Below are 23,085 nucleotides of genomic sequence, written 5' to 3'. Positions count from 1 at the left end.
ATGTGGAAGGTAACCACATGACTGAATGGAAACCCATGCGGTCACAAGGAGAATGTTCTAACTCCACACACACACAACACCCATGCTCGGGATCCAACATAGCCATTGGAAATGTGAGACAACAGCCTGATGTGTCATGACACGGTGCCATATTGATACCTTCCCACATCTGGAGAGGGAAGTATCATTTTCCATTTGCATGTCCTTCCCTTGAGTGGCTTTTCCAATCTTCCAAATGCACCCTGAAGGGCCCCACATTAAATACTGATCTCCAGAACAAATATCTGAGAAAATAAGGGAGAAAGGGTTGGAGAAACAAAAAAAAACCTCACTATCTAATAACAGAGGGCCCAAGGACTGTCAGTAATGAAGAGTGTGTTCAGTTACCAATCAGAGTAAGAAAGTTGTGAACCAGCAAAAATGGGTTGAAGTAGTTGGAGGCAAGGCAATGGATGGTAGAGCTTGTGACTTTATTCCCAATGGACTTATATTGGTTATTATTAATGCAAAAGGAAAAGGAAAATAACAAAGATTCACCAGAAAAATTAGTAGCATTTCTAGAAAAGGGAGGCTCTGGCTGTAAATTATGAGGAAAAGAGGTGTCTATTGAGTACTGTACATCAATAGACTCAGCGTAGAAATTCATCTTGATTATGTGCATCTGACATGGGATGTAGCATGTGCGTTAATCGTTCTGCTTTCATTTAAGCTTGTGAACAGAAATCTCAGCAGCAGAATGAATATTAAAAAAAATGATCTGGATGAAGATTTCTTTCCAGGTTCTCCTGTGCTGAGAATGTCCATTTAATAACTAACCATAACTCTACAGTAGCGCAACACTGTTAGTGTAGAGGTTAGCGCCAGCAATCCAGGTTTGAATCCACTGCTGTCTGGGAAGAGTTTGTACAATCGCCCCATGTCTGTCTGGGTTTCCTCCAGGGGCTCCAGTTTCCTCCCACATTCCAAAGACATATGAGGTTAGTCAGTTATTTGGTTAAATGGATGTATTGCTGTAGTGCTGGAAGGGCCAAAATTAAGTATTGATGGAGGCACTAGTGGTGTAAATATGAGAGAGTTATGTCAGATCAGGGAAAACAATGGAGGAGAAATTGCAAGGAAAATAATGGATTTAGAAGTTTACACTCAGGAAAGTATATTCAAAGCAAGATAGTTGAGGGCATCTTCATGCTAAATATAAATCTGGTGAGATGCTGCAATTGGAAAAAAAAATAATTATAGGGTTGGAGCAAGGAGTGGGAGAAGACCAAAGGTTTTTTCAAAGTATTATGGTGGTATAAAATGCAAGCTGATTCCTTCATATCAAGTCATGAAGTACAAGAGATCAGAGTTAATACAAAGGGGACTAAGACCCAAATTCTGCTGTGATAGAGGTTATTCTGGAATGAATTGTAATCATATGAAGTTATTTTGAAATGAATTATAATCATGGCTGATCAACCACAGAAATAACCCATTTAAAATAAAATCCTTAAATAGAACAGTTCGGACAAATCATCTTCAAAAATAAGCCTGAATATATGTTGAAAAGGTTCAGAAATAAGAGTAAACTAAAAAGAATAATGGAATTTCTAATTTTTCTGATATTTACTTGCCATGCAGAAATTTTGGAGTATGAACCTTACATAATAATGCAAGAAATAATTGTTTTCAAGCAGTCATGGAGTTTGCGGTTGAGCAAAATGGGGACATATTCGATCGACTATATTTCAGTTTTCCAATGCAAGATGGTGGATTTGAAACATTGGGAGGTTGCATTCCACAATATGTTATAGAGATTACAGAATTAGAAAGCAATACACTTTCCCCATGGTGGACTCACCTCCTTCATTGTCCTTGCCATCTGTACAAGACGTCTCCATTGCAACATTGCACCCTGGTCCTCGCCAACCTGTCTGGCAGACACAGTGCCAACTGTTTTGGCTGAAGGTGCACCTCCCATTGCCATTGCACAGATCAGGACAGCCATCTGTTATTTATAAAACATGACATTTAAAAAAAATTATGAATGACAATTCGGTTCTAAGTTCTAAAATACCTATCAGTAATTTTTAGCACATCTGAAACCTGCAAAAACATTAAGGCAGCCAAATCCATAAGAGGGATTATTTTGCATCTGCCATTTTCAATCTGGCCTTCAGCTGCTGAATCTATTCAATGAGTTGACGATAAAAAGGATAAAATGAGGTGTGAGCAGTTACTTAACAAAATCTCCAATGCGATGCCTTTTGACCTGAAGTTAATCCATTTCAGAGTGGCAGATGAAGTAAGTAAACCAATTTTCAAAAGCTAATATGTTGCCTTATGAACTTAAAAGAAAATAAATTAAGTGGTAATTCTCACCTTTTTGCCACAACTTCAATTAAGAGTAATTAGATAAGGCTGAGATGCTGCTGGTGTATGCACCAATGGGCCCTTGTCAAAGAGAACTTAATTTACCATTTTTCTCTCTGGTCCAGCATTTTACTATCTCTCCTTAATTTAGTAACATGAGTTGGAATAGTTTTTCATGTGTGGTCATGACATATTGCTCAAATGACCATTCTTCATTAGTGAGTGGGGTGATAAATATGGATTGATGATCCTGATGGGTTTTGCATCCAAATAATATTGTTTCCCTTTAATTCACATTGACCATTGCCAGTGGGCTGATATCGCCTCAAACCGTGCATCTTGGCGCCTCACAGTTCGGCGGGCAGCAACCTCCTTTGAAGAAGACCGCAGAGCCCACCTCACTGTCAAAAGACAAAGGAGGAAAAACCCAACACCCAACCCCACCAATTTTCCCTTGCAACCACTGAAACCGTGTCTGCCTGTCCTGCATCAGACTTGTCAGCCACAAACGAGCCTGAAGCTGACGTGGACATTAGCCCTCCATAAATCTTCGTCCGCGAAGCCAAGCCAAAGAGAGTAGGGATGGACAGACCTGATTCCCTGATGCTTAAGTATTTTTAATGAAAGAAACTCTTATCTTATAATACTTCAAAATCAGCTTTTATTTTTCTTGCACCTTTCATACCTTCCTTCAAAGCCCTTCACCGATATGTTCTCAAACGTTATTTATCTTAATATTACCTCCTGACAATGCTTTCCAGAGTGCTTTAAAGGGTGAAAGATAAGTGGAGGATTAAAGAGATTTAATAGAAGGAATCCAGAGTTTATGAATTTTCCAACTGAGGGCATGGTCACCAAAAGTGGAAGGATCAAGTTTGAAGGCAATTAAGCAGAGGAGTTTGGATATTGCAGGGATTTGCAAAAGTGGGCAAGAATACAGAGATACTATGGTGCAACAGGAGATCATAGTTGAGTGTGATATCTTCTGTGTCTTCCCATTTATAGTTCTTTAGAATAGGAGCAAGGTTTGTCAAGAGGTTATCATACTTCTGATACCTCAATCTAATTTGCATCTATGTAAAGAAACAGAAGAAGTAAACAACTATATTGCAGGTCTGTTTCTTAAGATCATATTGACTGACCACAGTGCCGTTATACCCTTTCTTCTTTTCTTTTTCTTTCTTTGGCTTGGCTTCACGGACGAAGTATTACGGAGGGGTATGTCCATGTCTGCTGCAGGCTCGTTGGTGACTGACAAGTCCGACGGGGGACAGGCAGGCACGGTTGCGCCGGTTGCAGGGGAAAATTGGTGGGTTGGGGTTGGGTGTTGGGTTTTTCCTCCTTTGTCTTTTGTCAGTGAGGTGGGCTCTGCGGTCTTACCATATCACGTGATGCCTTAATATTCAGCAACTCATCATTTCTGTTTTAAATGTACTCAGTGATCACCTCCCACAACCTTTCAGGTGGAGAATCCTAACAATTCACCATCCTCTTTCTCCTCTTGCTTGTCATAAACGGGCCAAACTCTGTGACCTCTGGATCGAGACTCCTGCTGAGGTTTAAAATAATTTTGTAAGGTGCAATGATATCTCTTAGTTTTCACAAGACAGAATCCAGGCCCCCCAAAATCAAGATAGAAATGAGATGCAGCAGATCTGAAAAGACTTCCTTTTTTTTAAATATTTTAAAATGTTTGCACACTGTGAGAAAACCATTATTTCATTCACACCCCACTTATTAAGAAGAGTGTATATAGGACAACTGGTTCAGACATAAACTACTTTTATCAGGCTTAACCCCGAGTATTGTGAGCAGGACATTTTCTTGCTGGCTTGGAAAAAAAGACCCACTCATTCATTGCTGTAGCACAGGACAGTTACACAGTATCACTTTCCCAATACTCATTCTTCTATTTCGGTCAATATAGTTCACAATTCTCAAAACCAGTTTTGTTGATTTGGAGATGGTAGTTGAGTTAGTTAGAATTGCAGTTTGAATTAAATAAAATATTTTTAATTAAATCATGGGCTCCAACCTGACTATAACCCATTTTTCTAATGATCAAATTTAATTTAGGTGTCCTGAAAGACTGCTGAGTTAAAGCAGATTTTCTTTGCAATATGCTCATTATATATACCATTTACGGATGCTATGAAAGAAATGTGCCATGGGCTGGAAAAAACAAACGAGCACCAAGTACAACAGCTGCATTGTTAATGACAAAGGTGATAGAATCAGTCACAGAGATAAAACACTTAAATAATGGCAAAGTTAATGGAGCCACTAAATTGTATCTTCACATTCAGAGGATTTTTTTCTCCCCCAAAACCTGTCAAAAATAAAAGTGCTCTTTCAAAATATAAAACTTCTTTAAGACAGATAGAAAGGATGCCATCGTACCTCTACAGAAGGTGATGTTAAAATTTTAAAAAGAGTACCTACATTGGACAGAAACAGATGAATAAACAGCCTCGACTGCTACCAAGCAGGAGGGAAAAGAAGCCATAAGGGGTACACTTGGAAAAGGTAAATCTCTTATCTTTCAATTGAAGCAACGTGCTGCATTCTAAAATGACGGCTGACTGAGAGAAATCAAACATGAGATTGTCAATGGAACAGGTAGTAAGCAATGCCTGCAATTCACACAGCATCTGCTTGGTGATGAAACCTGCTCACAAAGCTGGAGACTCAGTTTCTTCCTTTTCCCGTCTTTGCTGCTAGTCTTTTCATCCTCGCCTCTGCTCAAGTGTGGTGAACAGATCAGCGACAAAATCCTGACTGAAAATATCTTCACAACTCCTTGACTGTGTGAACCAAAATCAAGAACAAATTGGCATTAAAGTAACTTCAGAGATAATAATTCAGAGAGGTGCTGAGTCCACAAATGCAACCTTATATAAAGTCAAAAGTATTCCCAGAGTTTTTTAAAATGAACAGTCCAAATCATTTTTGCTGATGTGACTTAAGACCAGCAGCTGGGCAGGGTGGGGGGGGGGGGGGGGGTGAAGTCCTACCACAGTTAAGAAACACCACTATGCTCAGATTCAAATACAATGGTTGGGACAGAGTTGGGGATGTTGGGGGAAGGCATTAAAGATGAGAAAATCTCAGCTACATCCCTTACCTGTTGCACATGCAACCATTGATATTTATACCACAATGGTTTTTGACAGATATCACCATGAGGAAAGTATAAGCACACAATTAAATGGGGGTCCGACTATGCTTCTGAGAGATTAATTTTTATTTTCCAGTTACTGTTCTGAATTCCCTGGGGTAATGAAACTGGTTATATTAAGCAGAGAGAACTTGGCAACTTGATTAAAGGTGTCCTTCTCACCATTACATGTGGACTAGAACTGCTGTTAACAATCTTCTCGTGAACCCATTGGCACTTGCTCACCCAATTGAAGTTGCTTCTTCCACCCTGCTTCTTTCACAGTCTCTCCTGCTGTCCCTGCCTGAGTCTTCAAACCTTAATGCTGGAAGAGCTGCACCCCCCCCCACCCCGCCCTCCCAAAAAGCAGTCATCTCCCTCAGAATTCTATACTCTTGCATTCAATGTCCCATCCTGGTAGCAATTTTTGCTGCTAATCTCACTTGCTGTTTGAAAGTGAATTAAAGAAGAATTTTTTTTTCAATGAGGCCTGCTATAACCCTGTCATGTCTAACCATCTTGAGATGCCTCCTACTTCTCCAAAAATATCAGGGCTATCGTTACTTTGAACCAACGAAGTCTTTGATGAACCTTTCAACAGGAAAAATGGTGTTACAATTTGCCACCTGCCATGGAAACCATTCAATATTCATTTGCATATGAGGAACCTTGTCTTTGCCTCAGTTACGAGTTATGGCATTTGTAGCAACTCAACGAGTTGCCTGCGTTCTGAAAGAAATATCCTTGCAACTTGAAAAACACTATTTCCCATTTTTCCCCTTAGCTTACTTATATTCTCCAGTCATTTTGATTAAAATACAATGAAGCTATTTTATGGAACTCCTTTTAAGCCAAACATTATAACCCTTAGAGATCTTCCGAAGAAAATATACAGACCTAGAGGCATAGTTAAGAAGTTAGATCTGACCTCATGCATCATATATTGAATTTCAATGCCCCATTGAGCAGACACAAATATGGAATGTGCTGACATGTGCATTACCAAATCACAGAACAACAATCTATATCATCCAGCTGAGTTTATTTGTAGATTCAGGCTTGTCGGTGGAGGTCGAAGCCATCTTGACTTTCAAAGTCCTGAGCACAGGATCTTCACAAATGACTGCTGCACCTCTCCTCAGTGCCTCTCCATTTGTTATTCCCTGAAGCATCAGAAAGGTCACCCAGACATTGTCCCAATGGACAGACGAGTTCATCTACTTTGATTTCAGGGATTACCTGGCAGAATCCAGGCATTGGGATTGGCCATCATTGCTGTCTTCCATGAACACTGGCAGTCATTAAGAGTGTTAATTTCCATTGGGAATCCCAACAATAATCCAAACTTTTACCTCAACTGTTCCAATTCCTTTGACGTTCAGGTGAAGATTTTTCTGATGGTGAATACCATATTTCCAGGAAGCACGATTGGGGAGTTTATCCAAAATGAGACTGAATTTCCAGAGTTTCTGCAGCCAGCACTTTCTGGAGGGGTGGTACCCGAGGGAGACGAGTTATCCTCTCTTTCCCCAGCTGCTCACACCCATCCACAGTTGCTGAACTCCACAACAGAGGGAATAGCACAGACTCATTTTGGAAAACGAGAGGTCATTTCCTGTTCCATTGGAACAGTTTATTTTATTGGCATCATGTTGCCAATAAAATACAGAAGCCTGCATCAGAGGAAGATCAGCATGAGGATCCAGAGTTGGAGGGATAGGAGCAACAGCATTCCCCTTATAGCTCCAGGGGCCCGGGTTCAATACTGACCTCAAATGTTCTCTGCAGCCGTGTGGATATCTCCAGGTCCTCTGATTTTACCCCACCTTTCAAATGCATGCTGTTAGCTTAATTGACAACTTTAAACAACCACACCATGTTGTCCATGGCAAAAAAAAAGATCAAATGGGGAGCAGTTGATGAGCATGTATAAGAAAATAAATTGCAAGGATACAGGAAAATAAAGAGGATGAATGGGATTAGTCCTTAGATCACAGATCCGTTGATCTGATTGGCCTTGTTCTGTTTCATTATAAGTATCAGAGAAAGAGAATAAGGAAGTCCCAGCAGAATGTAACCAGTTTCCTCTCCCACTAAAGCACATTGACTCAATGGGTTAATAGATCTTCTTGAAAAGGAGGCTGCACAATCATAGACCCCCATCGAGACAAAATTTACTTCTCCACTCCTGAACACTGAAGTGATTCACTTGTAATCACCTGAGAGAGACCAGATGACACATAATCCCTAACAACTGCCCTGATTGTAGCACATTTATAAATGAATCCCTTATCTGTTTCACTGAAATTGTTCACTTCAACTACTTCTGGTGATGCGCAGCTCTCCTGCCCTATTTTGTGAGGACATGGAATTTATTTCTGCTCTCCTTGAATGTGTATGGATTCTCACTCCTGGAGGAGATATCTGGGGCTACCTCCAATCATACTTTCCCAATGAGAGACTGAACTGATCTCCTGGCCTGCATGACACAAGTAACCGTCCTCTTTCCACTGATGACAAAGTAAATCTATCTCACTCAATTTAGGGTCTTTCCTTCTCTGCCATGCAGCCTCTGTCTCCTCCGTGGCAGCCAAAGTCTGGGTTGCAGTCTTCAGTCAAACTTGGGGAATGTGCTTTGAATGGCTGTCACTCATTTTCAATTATTGAACTAAACTGACTTGTTTATGCACAGAGATAAAGGCAGCTCACAAAATATCCCCACACTGAGGAACTAAGTTGGAATCTTAATTTCACAGAAAACCACACAGAAAAAAACAAAGTCAAAAGCCAAAAATTGAAGAAAGACCCAGAACAAACGACAGGCAACAAGAATAAATGTGACAATGGTCAAAGTGCATTTCCAGCATTTTAACATAATGAGCAATTAGTCAGATAGACTGTGAGGTGGGCAACAAAAGCTGTGGTCATTTGTGCCACCAAGTTTTAAGCTACATTTATAAAATGAATGTTAAATCTTCATTAGAATGAGACACCAAAGTCTGCAGATTTTAATACAAAATTTTAAATGTGGATATACAGCATGGTAACAGGCCCACGAGCACGTGCTACCAAACTACACCCAATTAACCAACACCCCAGTATGTTTTGAGTGGTGGGAGGAAACTGGAGGCCCCAGGGAAAACCCACGCAGACGCCAGGAGAACGTACCAACCCCTTACAGATAGTGCGGGATTCGAACCCTGGTCCTGATTGCTGGGCTAACTGTGATTGTAGTAAAACCACAGAAATGATGGAGGAAATTTTTTTTCCCCCTTTGCTCCACATAACTGAAGGAGCATTTGATGGGTTTAAACAGGAAAGTCTGCAGATGCTGCAGTGGAATACAGGGACATTCAATCGGCATGCTAAAAATGTGCCAAGCTCAGAAAAAAGACAAAACTACCATAAAATTTTGAAATGCAAAATGGCACCACTGTCAACTTAATTCTATGCAGCTTCATCTAATCTTAAGTAATTGGGCATCAACGCTGCAAGACACTTCAAGTAATTCAGCAGGCCTGCAGAGACTTTCACTATCTTATTCTAATTGTAGATTTGGCAAACATAACCATGAACATGCCTGAGATGAGATAGAATTGAAAAAAATGGCACCTTTTCTGAAACAGGGAAACTCAGTGAATCAGGGATGGACTGCACTCTGAAGAAATCCACAACTCTGAGAACTCTTTGAAATTCAAAGAAAATGTGCATAACTTAGTTCTGAAACATAGCTTTAATTTGCTGCCTTATTTTAAGAACATGTTTTTTCAAGTGAAAGATGAAAAATGGGCAAAAAAAAAGATAAAAGTACAGCAGTGAATTTTGATCAATGAAATATTCCTGTTCCAGCAATAAATCAATGGAGGTAAAGTATTTTCTGTCAGAATAAGTTTGATGAGTAAAAGAGAAATGAAAATTAAAGACAGAATTTGCTATTTTGAAAATTGACAAAATTCTATTAAAGATTTTTTAAAATCCCTGCTCCAAATATTGTTGCTTCTTTGAATCTATAATCATTTCCTCCAATGAAGAGGCAGATGACTGGGAATGTCAGTCTCTTGCACTGAGATACACAGTTGTCCAGACGTTGACATGTCCATTCCTTGTTAAGATGACCTGATTCTCCATCTTTTTCCTCATCCCTTCCTATTCCATTGTAGAGCTCAGACCACTGAAGAAATCTACTATGTAGTACTTTTGATATTTTAGTTTAACCAGCCACTACTATCTGCCTCCAGTAAATTGAGTGTGAATGAGAAAGGAATAATCAACCTTGTTCCCTACCAATGGTGCAGTGCTCTCCATTCCAGCCCTCTCGGCATTCACATTTTCCATCCTTGCAGCTTCCATGCTCTGCACAACGAGGATGGCAAACTCTCTGATCACACGCCACACCTGTCCAGCCTTCCTCGCACCGGCACACTCCAGATATGCAAACGCCATGGGTGCCACAGTCCACAGAGCATACTTCTAAAGATAGAAGGAAGTGATTCAAGTAACACGACAGCTCAACAGTACATTATACAGTCTCACCCATGTGAGATATTAGAAGCTGAATTTTTATAAGGTTCTGAAACATGTACAAAGGCAAACCTTTCAACCGCAAGTGCAAAGTACAGCTCCAAAATAATTGAGATTCTGGGCCTCTGCAAGTTATCCTCAATTAATATTGAGCTGAACATGTAGACATCTCTAACAAGGGAGATGGGCATGTTAAACATGACATATTATTCCAACCAGTCAGCCCTGGATTCTTAAACTGAAGTCATGCATTAGTGCACTTTTAGTATTGAGGCATCAGTATATCTGGCCATTACTGTACATAGAGGAGAGGGAGGAATTGCATAACCTATGAAATGCCTCATTCTGGTAATTCTAATTCAATAACTTGGACAAGAAGAAATATTGAATTAGAATTGGCCAAAGAATGAAGGAATTTCTTTCACATGTAGATTAAATTACTAATGCACCCACTGGAACCTGATCTGCTTTTTGGACTGAGGTGAGAGCAGGGGAGCTTTCGCAAAAACTGTATGATATGGCACCCTGTGCTCAGAGGTTTGAGAAATAAAACTATCTTGCAGTGACCTGATGATCAGCGTGCACCCCTACACCCTGAAAATAAACTTGGAGCTCCTCTGTTCTATGGTTTGCACCTTTGTTCAGTCTCCCAGAGCATGACCTTGATCCAGGGCTTTATTTTAACATGATTTTTGATCGATTTCCAGTTATTTTGTTTGGGAAGTCAGCAAATGGCACATTAAATCGTATGAGGTCCAGTCAAAAATTGGGGACAATTTTTTTTTAAAACAATTTAGACAGACAGTTCCATAATAGGCCAATTTGGTCTGACGTGTCTTTACTGTGCAATTTACACCCCATTCACCTACACCCCCGTATGTTTTTGAAGGGTGGGAGGAAACCAGAGCCCCGGAGAAAATCTACACAGACATGGGGAGAACGTATAAATTCCTTACAGACGGTGTCGGATTCAAATCCAGGTCAAGTCCCAATCACTGGCACTGTAAAAGCATTGTACACCAACCTTGTTGCTTCTACCATACTTGCTACTTGATGCTACAATTGGATATGCATGCTGCTCACTCTTCCAAATTGATTTAGGGTTCAAAAGGCATGGTTAGTGTAATGGTTAATGCAACGCTGCTAGAGCGCAGTGTTCGGGACTGGGTTTGAAATCCTGCGCTGTCCGTAAGGAGTTTGCATATTCTCCCCATATTGGCATGGGTTTTCCACAAGGGCTCCAGTTTCCTTCCACCTTCCAAAATGTACCGGGGTTGTAGGTCATTTGGCTGTCATTAGGGCAACACAAGCTTGTGGCTGAATGACCCTGTTACCGTGCTGAATGTCTAAATTTAAATTTAAAATTCCAATGAAACACAACAGAAAGCACACAATCCAATGTATAATTTTGCATATTACTTGCATTTAATTCGAAGTAGATTGAAGATTTTTTGAGATTTAGATATATAGTAACAGACCCTTTCAGTCCATGAGCCTGTGCCGCCCAATTATATCCAATTGCCCTTCAACCCCCGGTATTTTTTTTGAACGGGGGGAGGAAACTGGAGCACCCAGTGGAAACCCATGCAGACACAGGGAGAACAACATAAACTACAGACAGCACTGGATTCAAACTATAGTCCTGGTCACTGTAACAGTGCTGCGCTGATCGCTATACTAACTGTGTAGCCCTCAAGATGTTTTGATGATCTGTTTGCCTGTATGTGGCAGACTCCATCATCACATTTCTCTTATATTAGCTTCTATTTAAAAACTTTTCTTTCTGCTTGTGTCAACTTGCTCCTTTGCAAAGGTTCAATTTGTTTTCCAATACTTTCTCAATTGAATCTTGCAAGCATTTGGCATGCATCATGTTTGTAGCTTTTAATCCTGTTCTTTTTACATCTTGAACGTGAATACATCCCTCAGCTGTCCTGCATTTTGATTTGCTGTTTTTCTCTCTCCATTAATCTAGTTCAAGCCACTTTTCAGCCCAATGAAATGAACGAATTGTTCATCAAATATCATTACCATGAACCTCTCTTCACCTACATACTTAACAAAGTAGTTCCTAGACGGTGTCAACTGTTTTTTGTACTGTTATATTGTTCTAAAACAGTGGAAACACTGCTTTTTTAAAAATCATGTTGACTCTTCAAAAACTGGCTGAAGTCACTCTCCATAATTGTAACACTGATATGACTGGAAATCTCACAAAAGTCAGAATTGAAGAGACAAAGAAAGTTACAAACATAACTTTCCTGAAAACAAAGAATAAAGTTTATTTGTTTCCTTTGATGGAAGTTAGTCCTTGCATTTCTCATAACTTAAGAGCTATTTAAAATAAATATTTAATGCTGTAACAGAAAGAAGAATATCAGCTGAATACTTATGCAGGGAAAAATTCCACCATGTAATTTCTGAGCTGAGGAGATCCTTCTCTAAACCTACGATTAGTTGGTTACATGCAAAGAGAGAATGAAGTTCTGTTCCTTACCAACTGAACAGTCCGGACCTATCCAGCTTGGGTCACAGCTGCAAAGGCCTGTTTCTGGAATGTAGGTACCATGGCCCGTACACTGATCCGGACATTGGGCACGAGGAATTTCACAGTTTAATCCACCCCAACCCGGGCTGCAGTGACAATCCCCATGGGCACACACTCCATGGTTTGAGCATGTTGGATCCAAACAATCCACTGGAAGATAACAATAGAGACACAAATCATGGGATATCTGTGAATGTGATGGATGCTACAAGAGTCCACAAGTCTGATCCTTAAGGGGTTTACACAACAATCTGTAAGTTCAAATGCACAAAAGAGGCAATAATTGAGCAAAAGTGAAATTCTAATGCTAGCAATTAACTGGTTTGTCGGCTGCAAACAAACCACTTAATCTCCTCACATCTCATTTATTTTTAATTACTTCTGATAACCAGAAAATACCAGATATTTTGTTTCATGGAATAATATGATAACTTGCATTTACGCCACACTTTCAGCATTAAATATGTCCTAAACATTTCATGGTACAGAAATTAACAATTCACAATTGTCGAAGACCAAAAATATTATTGTAATTGGTGCTCTACAAGATGGCAAAAGCAGAGATCAGAGGGAAAGTCAAAGGATTGTGGCTGCAGGTTTTGACAATAATGGTGGAAGAAGGAGCCTCAGTGCATAAAAGAATCAGATCAAAGGACAATTCAAGTTCTATTAAAGCATTTGTAAATGAGAATGAAAGCTTGAGTCTGTTGATTTGAGGATTGCTATCAGCTGGATAAAAGAAATGTGATAGTGTAGTTTAGGATGAATTGGCATTCATGATTCTGAAGCTGTGAAGAAGTTGCTGGAAGAAATGTATTTGTTGTCCGTTTATTGGATGTAGGTTCCACAAGCTGAGTGAGCCAGCATTTAATTGCCATCTCAAAGTGCCCTTGAGAAGGTGGTGATGAGCTGCCTTCTTGATGCACTGCAGTTCTGGAGGTGTGGCCTGACTTCGAGGACTGCAGTTTGGGGAGGAGGTCCAGAAATTTAACCCAGCAATGGTGAAGGAAATTAAATCAGGTTGGAATAAAATAGCAATCGTAAAAGTTTGAGTGAGTAGAATTGAGGATAGATGACGGTTTTGGAAAAAAAAAGTGAACTTAATGCTGGAGCTTTTTAAATATTCAGAAGTGATTTTCCAAAGCTAGGGCTCTCAAAATTAAGATGTGAAAACTGAACAAATGTCGCATCACACATTTAGTATAAAGACTTCAACTGAGCAAAACTTTAAAAAAAAAGTTCAACTGAGCATTGATTAATTAAAAATAAACAAACACATGAATTTTAATTTAGAAAAGTGACCATTGTTTACAGAAACAAACACTTCCATTTATGCTAATTTATTCCCAATTTGGTATGCTACAAATATGAAAACAGATCACTTGAGGAATGGACAGCTGAAGGCAGGAGTTGCTGTGGTGAATAAATGTAACTGCACCAAAATATTGGTCACTGTTGAAACTGCATTGCCACTGAATTGTATTGTTGATTTGAAAAGAGGGGGAAAGAAAACAGAAAGTGTGGATGCTGGAAATCTGAAATCAAAACTGTTAATTCCAACAATGCTCAGCCTGTGCAACTGAACTGATTTCATTGAATTGCAATGCTGTGTTTCTTTCTCCACAACATCTGCCTGAATAGTATTTCCAACCATTTTACTTTTATGTCCATGGTTATGTGATCTAACTGAGTCAATGTTAGTTCAGTGATTGTGTGGCAAATCTCTGTCATTCTATGACCCTGTATGTTGCATGAGAAATTCTGTTCCAGTGTACAGTAAGGAGGTACTATCATGTGACTCCACAGTCGTGGATCGCATCTTATGCAGTGCTATTAATGATAGGCACCTTGAATAACAATTTCTTTTGCATCCTTATTTTTTTATGTGCCAGTTGACCTAATGCCAAGGAGGTAAATGAGGTTAATGTACAGATCTGCCCTGATGATAATGAATAGCAGGAGGCTAAAGACAAAGCATGGCCAGTGCCTCTACTCATGATCCCACTGACTCACCTGCTCTGTCATTAATTACTCAAAGACAAATGGTATGTGTATTTGTAAAATAAAATACAAGCATTGTCACATCCAATAATTAAAATATTATTCTTCCTTTGAAGCAATGGTAATCAAGTTTCACAACTTTAAGGGTATTAATTTGTACAGAAACAATCTTATTTATCATAATTAGCATATCATAAGGTCAATTAGAAGCTAATTACAACTTGTTATATCTTGATTAGAGTGAAATTATTGCCTAAGAACTAAAAAAAAATCATTTGCATTTGTCCTAATGAAAATAACCACCTCTTTTGAATGACTTCACAGGAAGTGGATGACATTGGAAAGGCCTTCTTGAACCCCTTTAAGTAGTAGAGGGTGTTTCCACAATATTATTTGGTAGGAATTTTCAGACTACATAAAGTAAAAATAGATATGTACATTCCATACAGCGCAGAAATAGGCTCTTTGCCCCACAGGGACGACACCCACTAATGCTGCTCGATCTGCTGAGCTCCTTCGCCCCATTTGTTTTAGCTTCCAGAGCCTGAAGGCATTCTTCGGTGGCAGAGTCATTGGTTTAGGGAGTGCTGTCAATTAAATCTTGGAGAAGTAATGTTATCCATTTTGTGGTACAATCTGAAAACTCTGCGTCAGTCGTGCTGGGAATGAATATTGAGCGTGGTGGATGTAATGATCCAAATCAAGAGGGCTGCTTTGTCCTTGCATTAACATCCTCAAGTGTTATTGCATTGATACACATCCCGATAAATGGAAAGTATTCCATACTCATCCTGACTTGTTGCTAGTTGATGCTGGAAAGGCTTTTAGAAGGCAGAACACTAGTCTCTTGTGCCAAGTTGGCTGGTTCAGATATTTCTGACCAACGAAGACCCCAAAGAAGTTGATTGGTGGCCACTGATTATAAGGCTACAGACTAAAAAGTCAAAGATTAAGGTTCAGATTTATTTTCAGAGTACATAAATGACATCACCTGCAACCTGAGATTGGTTTTCCTTCGGGACAGACAGAATTTCTACTTATTGGTAGTGCAAAAAACTGCACACAAGAAAATATATGTAAGAGAGAAATGTAAACAAGGAAGAAGTGCAAACAAACTGTGCGATTATGGACAACGATCAGGACAAGATCTAACTCGGCCTGTGACATCATGGGCACCAGTCTTCTCTCCATCGAGGTCATCTGCAAGCCTCTATCCTCAAAGAGCTTCACCACCCCCAGGCCTGCTATCATTGGTTAAATTGTACAGAAGCCTGAAGACAAATACTCAGCATACAAGGACAGATTCTCCCCCTCTGCCATTCGACTCCTGAATGAAAAATGAACTACAGACATGATCTTGCACTCTTTTTATTTATTTTGTAAGGTGGTTTATATAAATATGATGTTGCTGCAAAACAAGGAATTTCGTGACGTATGTTCACGATGATAAATTCTGATTATGATTTGTCGAATGCTTCACCTGAGGGAATTTTTTTGAAAAATGCAACCTAATGAATTCAAAACTTGGCTGAATGGAACAGCATGAGTATAGACTTTAAAAAAAAAAATTGGTTCTCTCTTATCCTTCCCAAACTACTCCACTTGCTGATTTATTCCTGAAAGTTGGACAATGCTTAAGAACACACGGATCAATAAACCATTCTTCTATCAGCACCCTCAGCTTCAGGATACCTGAAATTTTATGGATAATCAATATGCACAGATATATGTGGAAAATTGTAGTGGGATAAAGGTCTTGATAAGTGGTGAGGAAGAGAGAGGTACAGCAAAGCAATGAATAGAATTAATCTTGTGAAACTCAACCCCAAATAAAGGCTGTCATCGAATCTTAGGTTGCGTGCTTAAGTTGGTAACTTAGATGTTCCTTTTTCAAATGAATGGCTGACAGAAACTGTTACTTCTGAAAAAGAAATTACAAGATCTTTTCACTGCGTGAAGGGAATATTTCAGTCATTAATATTTTAACTCAGTATTCAGTGGAGAGTTGCAAATTGAGTATCAAATCAAATGTCATCAGTGCAACTTTAAATGTAGTAAATGCAATGCTCAAGGCATGTTAAGTTTGTTTAACTATCTACAATTTTGTTTCTTTGTAAATCCAAAGCTTATAACTGCATCAGGCCCATTCTTTATTTCCATTACTTAACATAATTTCTGTTATATTTGCAGTAGTTTGCTTTGACCATTCAGTCTGCAAATTATTACACCTCTTATTTGGAGAAAAAAAGGTCTGTGCAGAATCGTCCCGAGACAAGGTACAGCATTTAGATTTATACCAGGTTTTCAATTCTAATTTTGCTGAATCAGGTATCTTCATATTGATCAATTTTGTATTGAGAAAGCAATGCTGGAAAACACTAAGCAGCTCCCAGATGGCAGGAATAAAACTAAATGATCTGTAATTCTGTCGGAGAAGTAATTATATTCATATATTTGGAATGTACTTATTTATAAAAATGAAGCAGGCATTTACAACACAATCATGTTTGGAGGGCAGTTGGGAGTATTTTGTGTGATGTGTTGCTTGATTAAACAATACAACCGATGCTGGGGGAGCTTCTGCTTCAAGAACAGCAGTTGCAGAATAATTTGTTGCCTGTTTTCTATTCAGTTCACTGCTGGAAGTAGAACTCATCAGAATTGTTCTCCAATTTACTCCTCTTCCTCATCCCTTGTCCCAAAGAAAATGGGATCCAATTGTGGAAGACGATTCCACTGATGGTTGCAGCTTTCTGATTATATAGACTAAATGGCCATGTTTTTGAGAAACGACACTGCTCTCTGATAAATACGGACTCCCTCACCATTGGACATCCCTGCAATAGATTTTTTATTCCCCCAGGTAAGGCCAACAGTCAGTGATCAGGGAAGTCAATTCAGCTAAAATTTTCTGATCCTGTTCAGGGTGACTGCTGCATTAGCCTTTCTCACTAAACTTAATGTATCTGTTTCAACCTGCTTAACTCGCTGTTAGAAAGAGGGGATTTCCTTGTATGGCCTTGTCTGCCACGTAATTATTCACTTGGTATTGAGACAAACAGCTGACTCAACATGATTTGTTCCTTGGAACATCTGTCAGATTAAATTGATCTCAAAATTGTTGAGAAGGAAATGCGCCCCATATTAAAATATTCAATGATATTGCCTTCTACCCCCCCCCCCCCCCCCAGATCTTTAAGGTCGAGAAAGACAGGATGGCAGCTTAGCCAGTGGCTTTATATTGATTGTCGATGAAAACAGAGGGCTTCCACTCATTATTTTGGCAGGTGCTAACAACAAATTTCATTTGGAATTTCCAGCAATCAAAATATAATAAAGTACACCCATTGCTCCTGGAAAAGCTAAATTAGCCTTCATTGTTGAGTTGCTTTGTGCCGCTGAGTCTTGAGTAACAGAACGGAGTATAATGTCATGCTGAGATTTCAAATGCAATGTAAATAAGAGTACAAAATGGGCCACAATAATGCTAAATTTGATTTGCATACAAAACAAAGAAGATTCACAACTATAAGATAACACATCAGCCGTATTATGCCCTATTCATTCTACGCCCTATTCTTTGGCTTGGCTTCGCGGACGAAGATTTATGGAGGGGTAATGTCCACGTCAGCTGCAGGCTCGTTTGTGGCTGACAAGTCCGATGCGGGACAGGAAGACGCGGTTGCAGCGGTTGCAAGGGAAAAATTATAGACTTTTGGAAAAGGGCCCAGATATTGTATCAAAAAATCAAGCAGTTAATCCTCAGTAGATGAATACCAAGCTCATACTGCTTTTGAAAGAAAAACAATGCTGCTTTAAAATATATATATATATATATATATATATATATGCAGAATTAATGAGTAAACTTCATTGTCAATCATTTTATTTTGCCAATACAGAGGGTGGTAAGGGACAATAAAGCTCTGGAGTCTCCTATAAGCAAAATAAAATAATTAGATATAAAGAATGGTTGAAACATGTTACAAGAGAGAATATTAAGGAGCTAGAAGCACATTACAAGGCAAACACATAATCATGTGTTTCTCCAGGAAAGGATGTAATCAGCTGCATTATAATAGGGACCCAGCTGTGTTCTGATACAGAAAATAACAGAATTGACATTATTTTTTTGTCAATTAAAGCATCCAATTGCCAGTGTCTTTAAGCAGATCGACATATTGCTCACTGGTGGTTTATAGAGGAGAACATGTCGATCGTCTTGTGTTGAGAGGAAGTTACCACAAAGAAATTCAGACAATAAGAGAAACTATAGATGTTTTTATATGATGAAACATGTTTAACACAGTTGTTCTCTGTGATATGTAAAGTCAGAAAAGTATTTTACTTCCGATTAAATCAGAGATATTCAATTTGAAAGAGGTTTCACGTCTCCATTTTTTGACTTCTCTCTAATCACAGCTGCAATTTCAGCTGTGCAGGCCAAAAGCTCTGATATTCTTTCATAAAGCCTCTTCCACACACCTTTTCTGCCTTTAATTGTCACTTCTTCAGATACAGTAAAGCACCAAGAGAACAACTTTAAAGAAATTCAGAGACAACTTCAGGATACAAATAGAGCAGCCATTGTTTTGTTTCCCCCACTGTCCAGCACCTCTGGGGATTGGTACTTGGCAGATAAGTGAATTTCCTGGTTGCTTGAGATTGCGTGTGGCATAATTGGCGAACTAATCGCTAGGGGCTGCCAATTTTAAATTTTCATTTTTTTTAACCTATTTACATTTTAAATTAAAAATTGAAAAAGCGAGTCTGTGCTGCCCATTTTACACCTAATTAACCTATACCCCCCCTGGTACGTTTCAAGCGGTGGGAAAAAACCGGCGCCCCCAGGGAAAACCCACATAGGCACCAGACTGACTCCTTACAGACAGTGCAGGATTCGAACCTGTTCCTGATTGCTGGTGTAAATACATTGCGCTAACCGCTCTGCTACCATGCCTCCCCTAAATTTAATACCCACAATTTTTTTTGCCAGTAGCTTGAGGCTGCTGGTTGTATGAATTTCCGATAACAAGGATTTTACTGTATAACACATTAAAGTTCTCATTGTTCATTGCATTCTCTGTCACAGTTTTAATTCTGGTGAAGAAGTTCTTCCAGTTTTTTTTTGGAGTGTTATTGCTCAGAATTTTTATTTCTCTTCTTCTTGGAACATTATTTGTCACCATCACTGAATCAATTGTTCCACAGACTAACTATTTGTGCTTGACTACTTATGGCCAACTGACAATTTGGATGACATGATGAGTAAGGGTGTTGATGACACCAAAATTGATGGGATAGTACACAGTGAAGAAGTTCATCGGGATCTAGATAAACTGGGGAAGAGGATGGATGGAGTTTAAAAGACAAGTATGCAGTGGTATGGCCATAGAGATAGTGGTAGAACAGAGAGACCTTGGAGTACAGGTAGAAATTTACTTAAAAGTTACAACACAGGGTGGCGAAGAAGATGATTGGAATATTTCCTTACATTGGTCCAGGCATTGAGGAAGGGGATTGGGATGTGATGTTACAGAGTACATGAGATAGGTGAGATCACACATGGAGTGTTGTGTGCCATTCTGGTCACCCAGTAATAAGAAAGAGGACGTAAACCTCGAAACAGTGTAGAAAAGATTCACAAACATATTCCCAGAATTGGTAAACTTGAGTTCCGAGGAAAGGCTGGGACTTTCTCCCTGGTGTGCAGGTGTGGCTTTACAGAGGTATATAAAATCATGAGAGGGAGAGATAAAGTGAAGTCATTCAAAGTGATTTTTCCCTGGATAATGGAGTCTACAGGGGAATCTCGAGAGAGATTTAGATTTAAGTTGCGAGGGGTAAGATTTAAAAGGGAGCAGAAGGCCAACATTTTCACACAACAAGCTGACAGAAGTAGTGGTAGAGGCAAGTACAATCACAACATCTATAAAAAAACATTAGACATGTACATGAATTGGAAAGATTAAGAGGGATATCAACCACATGTAGGCAAATGGGCAGACAACTTTGTTGGAACAAAGGGCCTGTTTCCATGCTGTAAAACCTTATCTCTCTAAAATTCAATGACTCTAGGATGATTTATTAGTTAATTAATCTTTTCATTCAAAACAGTCTCAATATTGGTATTTAGCAATGACTAATGGGAGTAGAAACATATGTGCTATTGCTACAGAGTGCATTGATTGACTTGACTAAAGTAAAAATCTCCAGAATCTTCAATTCTGAAACAATGTTCTGATGCAAAAAAAAATATCCCAGCTTTAGAGAACTGCTAATAGGTTGCAGTGTGACAGAACAATATTTTTCATTCTGATAATATCAATATGAATATCTGACAGGTTTGATGTGATTTATGACCATGTGCTAGTTTGCTACATGCTGCAGAGAGTGACAAACCTGGCCAAGTGCATCATAGACACCAACCTCCCATCTATTAAAGACATTGATGAGTGACACTTATGTCAGGAAGGCAGCCAGCATCATAAAGGATCCCCTATCACCCTGATCACAATCTCTTTTCACTGTTAGCTCACTGCAAAGGGATAGAATCCTTGTCCAACACCTCGAGGTTCAATATTTTTTTTTCCACAGCAACTATCCACCAACTACCCTAACCACAAACTACTCTGGAACCACCAAAAGGTCTGTTTGCACCATTGAAATCTCACTTTTTATTGCACTCACATCTTTAAATATTTATTAAACTATCTACAAGTTTGCCGACCCCTGATCTCCAAGTTTGCTGATGACACCACAGTTGTTGGCAGAATCACAAACGGCAATGAGGAAGTGTCCAGGAGGGAGATAGAGCACGTCTTTGAGTGGTGTCATCACAAAAATAACCTTGTGCTCAACATTAACAAAACCAAGGAAATGATTGTGGACTGCAGGACAGAGTCAGAAGACCACCCAGTCCTCATGGAGTGGGTCAAGAACTTCAAATTCCTGGGTGACAACATCTCCGAGGATCTGTCCTGGATGCTCCATGTTGATGTAATCATGAAGAAGGCCTGCTAGCAGCTGTACTTTGTGAGGTGTCTGAGGAGATTTGATTTGTCACTGAGAACTCTCAAAAACTTCTCCAGGTGTACCGTGGAGAGCATTCTGGCTGGTTGGATCACCGTCTGGTATGAAGGTGCCAACTCACAAGAAAAATTCCAGAGGGTTGTTCACTCAGCCTGCAACATCATAGGCACCAGAGTCCACTCTGCTGAGGACATCCACATGAGACGGTGTCTTAAAAAAGCAGCCTCTATCCTCAAAGATCCCCACTACCCAGGCCATACCCTCTTCTCTCTGCCACCATTTGGGAAAAAGGTGCAGGAGCCTAAAGATGAGCACTCAACGGCACAAGGTCAGCTTCTTCCCCATTGCCATCAGATTCCTGAATAATCAATGAACTAAAGACACTGCCTTACTTTACAGGCACTATTATTTTTATATTATTGTTGTAAGATGGTTCATAACACGAATATTTGCTCTATGATGCTGCTACAGACACCAAATTTCATGAATAAATTCTGATTCTGATTAATCTTTGGTATCTTTTTTTCTGTCCTTTATATTGGGGTAATGTAATTTCTACCTTGGAAATTGGTATATCTTCCACACCTGTGTGACTGCAGCAAGTCAGAATTTCAGTACATCTGTACATTATTGAGTACAGATAACAATGGGTTATGTGTAACCCATTGTCATCCATGTCCAAAATGGGTGTTTGTTGGTTACCATCACCATGGAAGATTCAAGATTCCTTTATTACTATGCAATAATACACTTGTCTTATGAGGAAAAGTTAACAGAGCTAAAGGTTTTCTCTTGATCAAGGAAGGATGAGAAGTGACTGAATAGAGATCTATAAGATTATGAGAGGCATAGACAGGATGGACAGTCAGCACTTTTTCCCCAGGGTAACTGTAGCAAATACAAGAGGATATCTATAATAAAGCGAGGGGAAGAAAGTTTAAAGGAGACATCAGGGTTAAGTTATTTTTAGCCAAGTGAATAGTAGGTGCCTGGAATGCATTGTTAAGGGGTGGTGGTGGAGGCTGGTACAATTGGGACATTTAAAAGACTCTTGGACAGGCACATGGTTGCAAGGAAAGTAACCGGTTATGGGTGTGAGATAGAGAAGGTTTACATTATTGAGTAGGTTTATATAGGTTGGCACAACATCATGAGCCAAAGGGCTTGTACAATGTTGAAATATTCTCTGTTGCAAGATCAAAAATGTAATAATACACTAAATTCATCAACTTTTGACTGCCATCAAGAGACACCACTTGTGGAGCCTGGCACCCCCAACCATATGAGAAAGAGAGTCACTTCAAAGACATCCAGCCATCAGAACAGGCAAGGACAGCCAGCAGGCAGGATCAAGCCTTTTCCCCATAACACCCAGTAATCCTTCAGTTCTGAATTCTGTCCAACTTGGTCTTGATTGTATTGAATGATTCCTTTCCAACAATTGACAACCTTCAGAAGAAACTCCTTCTCATTT

At 39.4% G+C, this 23,085-nt stretch overlaps 1 protein-coding gene across 1 annotated transcript in view; it reads right to left on the bottom strand.

Moving 5' to 3' along the window:
• The window catches only part of tenm2a (teneurin transmembrane protein 2a), a 767,339-nt gene that overhangs the window by 76,881 nt on the left and 667,373 nt on the right, over positions 1-23,085 (bottom strand). Inside the window, exons 12-14 of the mRNA XM_069898186.1 lie at positions 12,528-12,728; positions 9,794-9,979; positions 1,841-1,987 (exon numbers count right to left, since the gene is read on the bottom strand). Of these exons, the coding sequence (XP_069754287.1) occupies positions 1,841-1,987; positions 9,794-9,979; positions 12,528-12,728 (534 nt within the window). The remainder of the gene's footprint in view (positions 1-1,840; positions 1,988-9,793; positions 9,980-12,527; positions 12,729-23,085) is intronic.

The sequence above is a fragment of the Narcine bancroftii genome, chromosome 9 (genome assembly GCF_036971445.1).
Source record: "Narcine bancroftii isolate sNarBan1 chromosome 9, sNarBan1.hap1, whole genome shotgun sequence".
NCBI classification, from domain to species: Eukaryota; Metazoa; Chordata; class Chondrichthyes; order Torpediniformes; family Narcinidae; genus Narcine; species Narcine bancroftii.
This window is presented reverse-complemented; position numbering and strand designations above follow the sequence as displayed.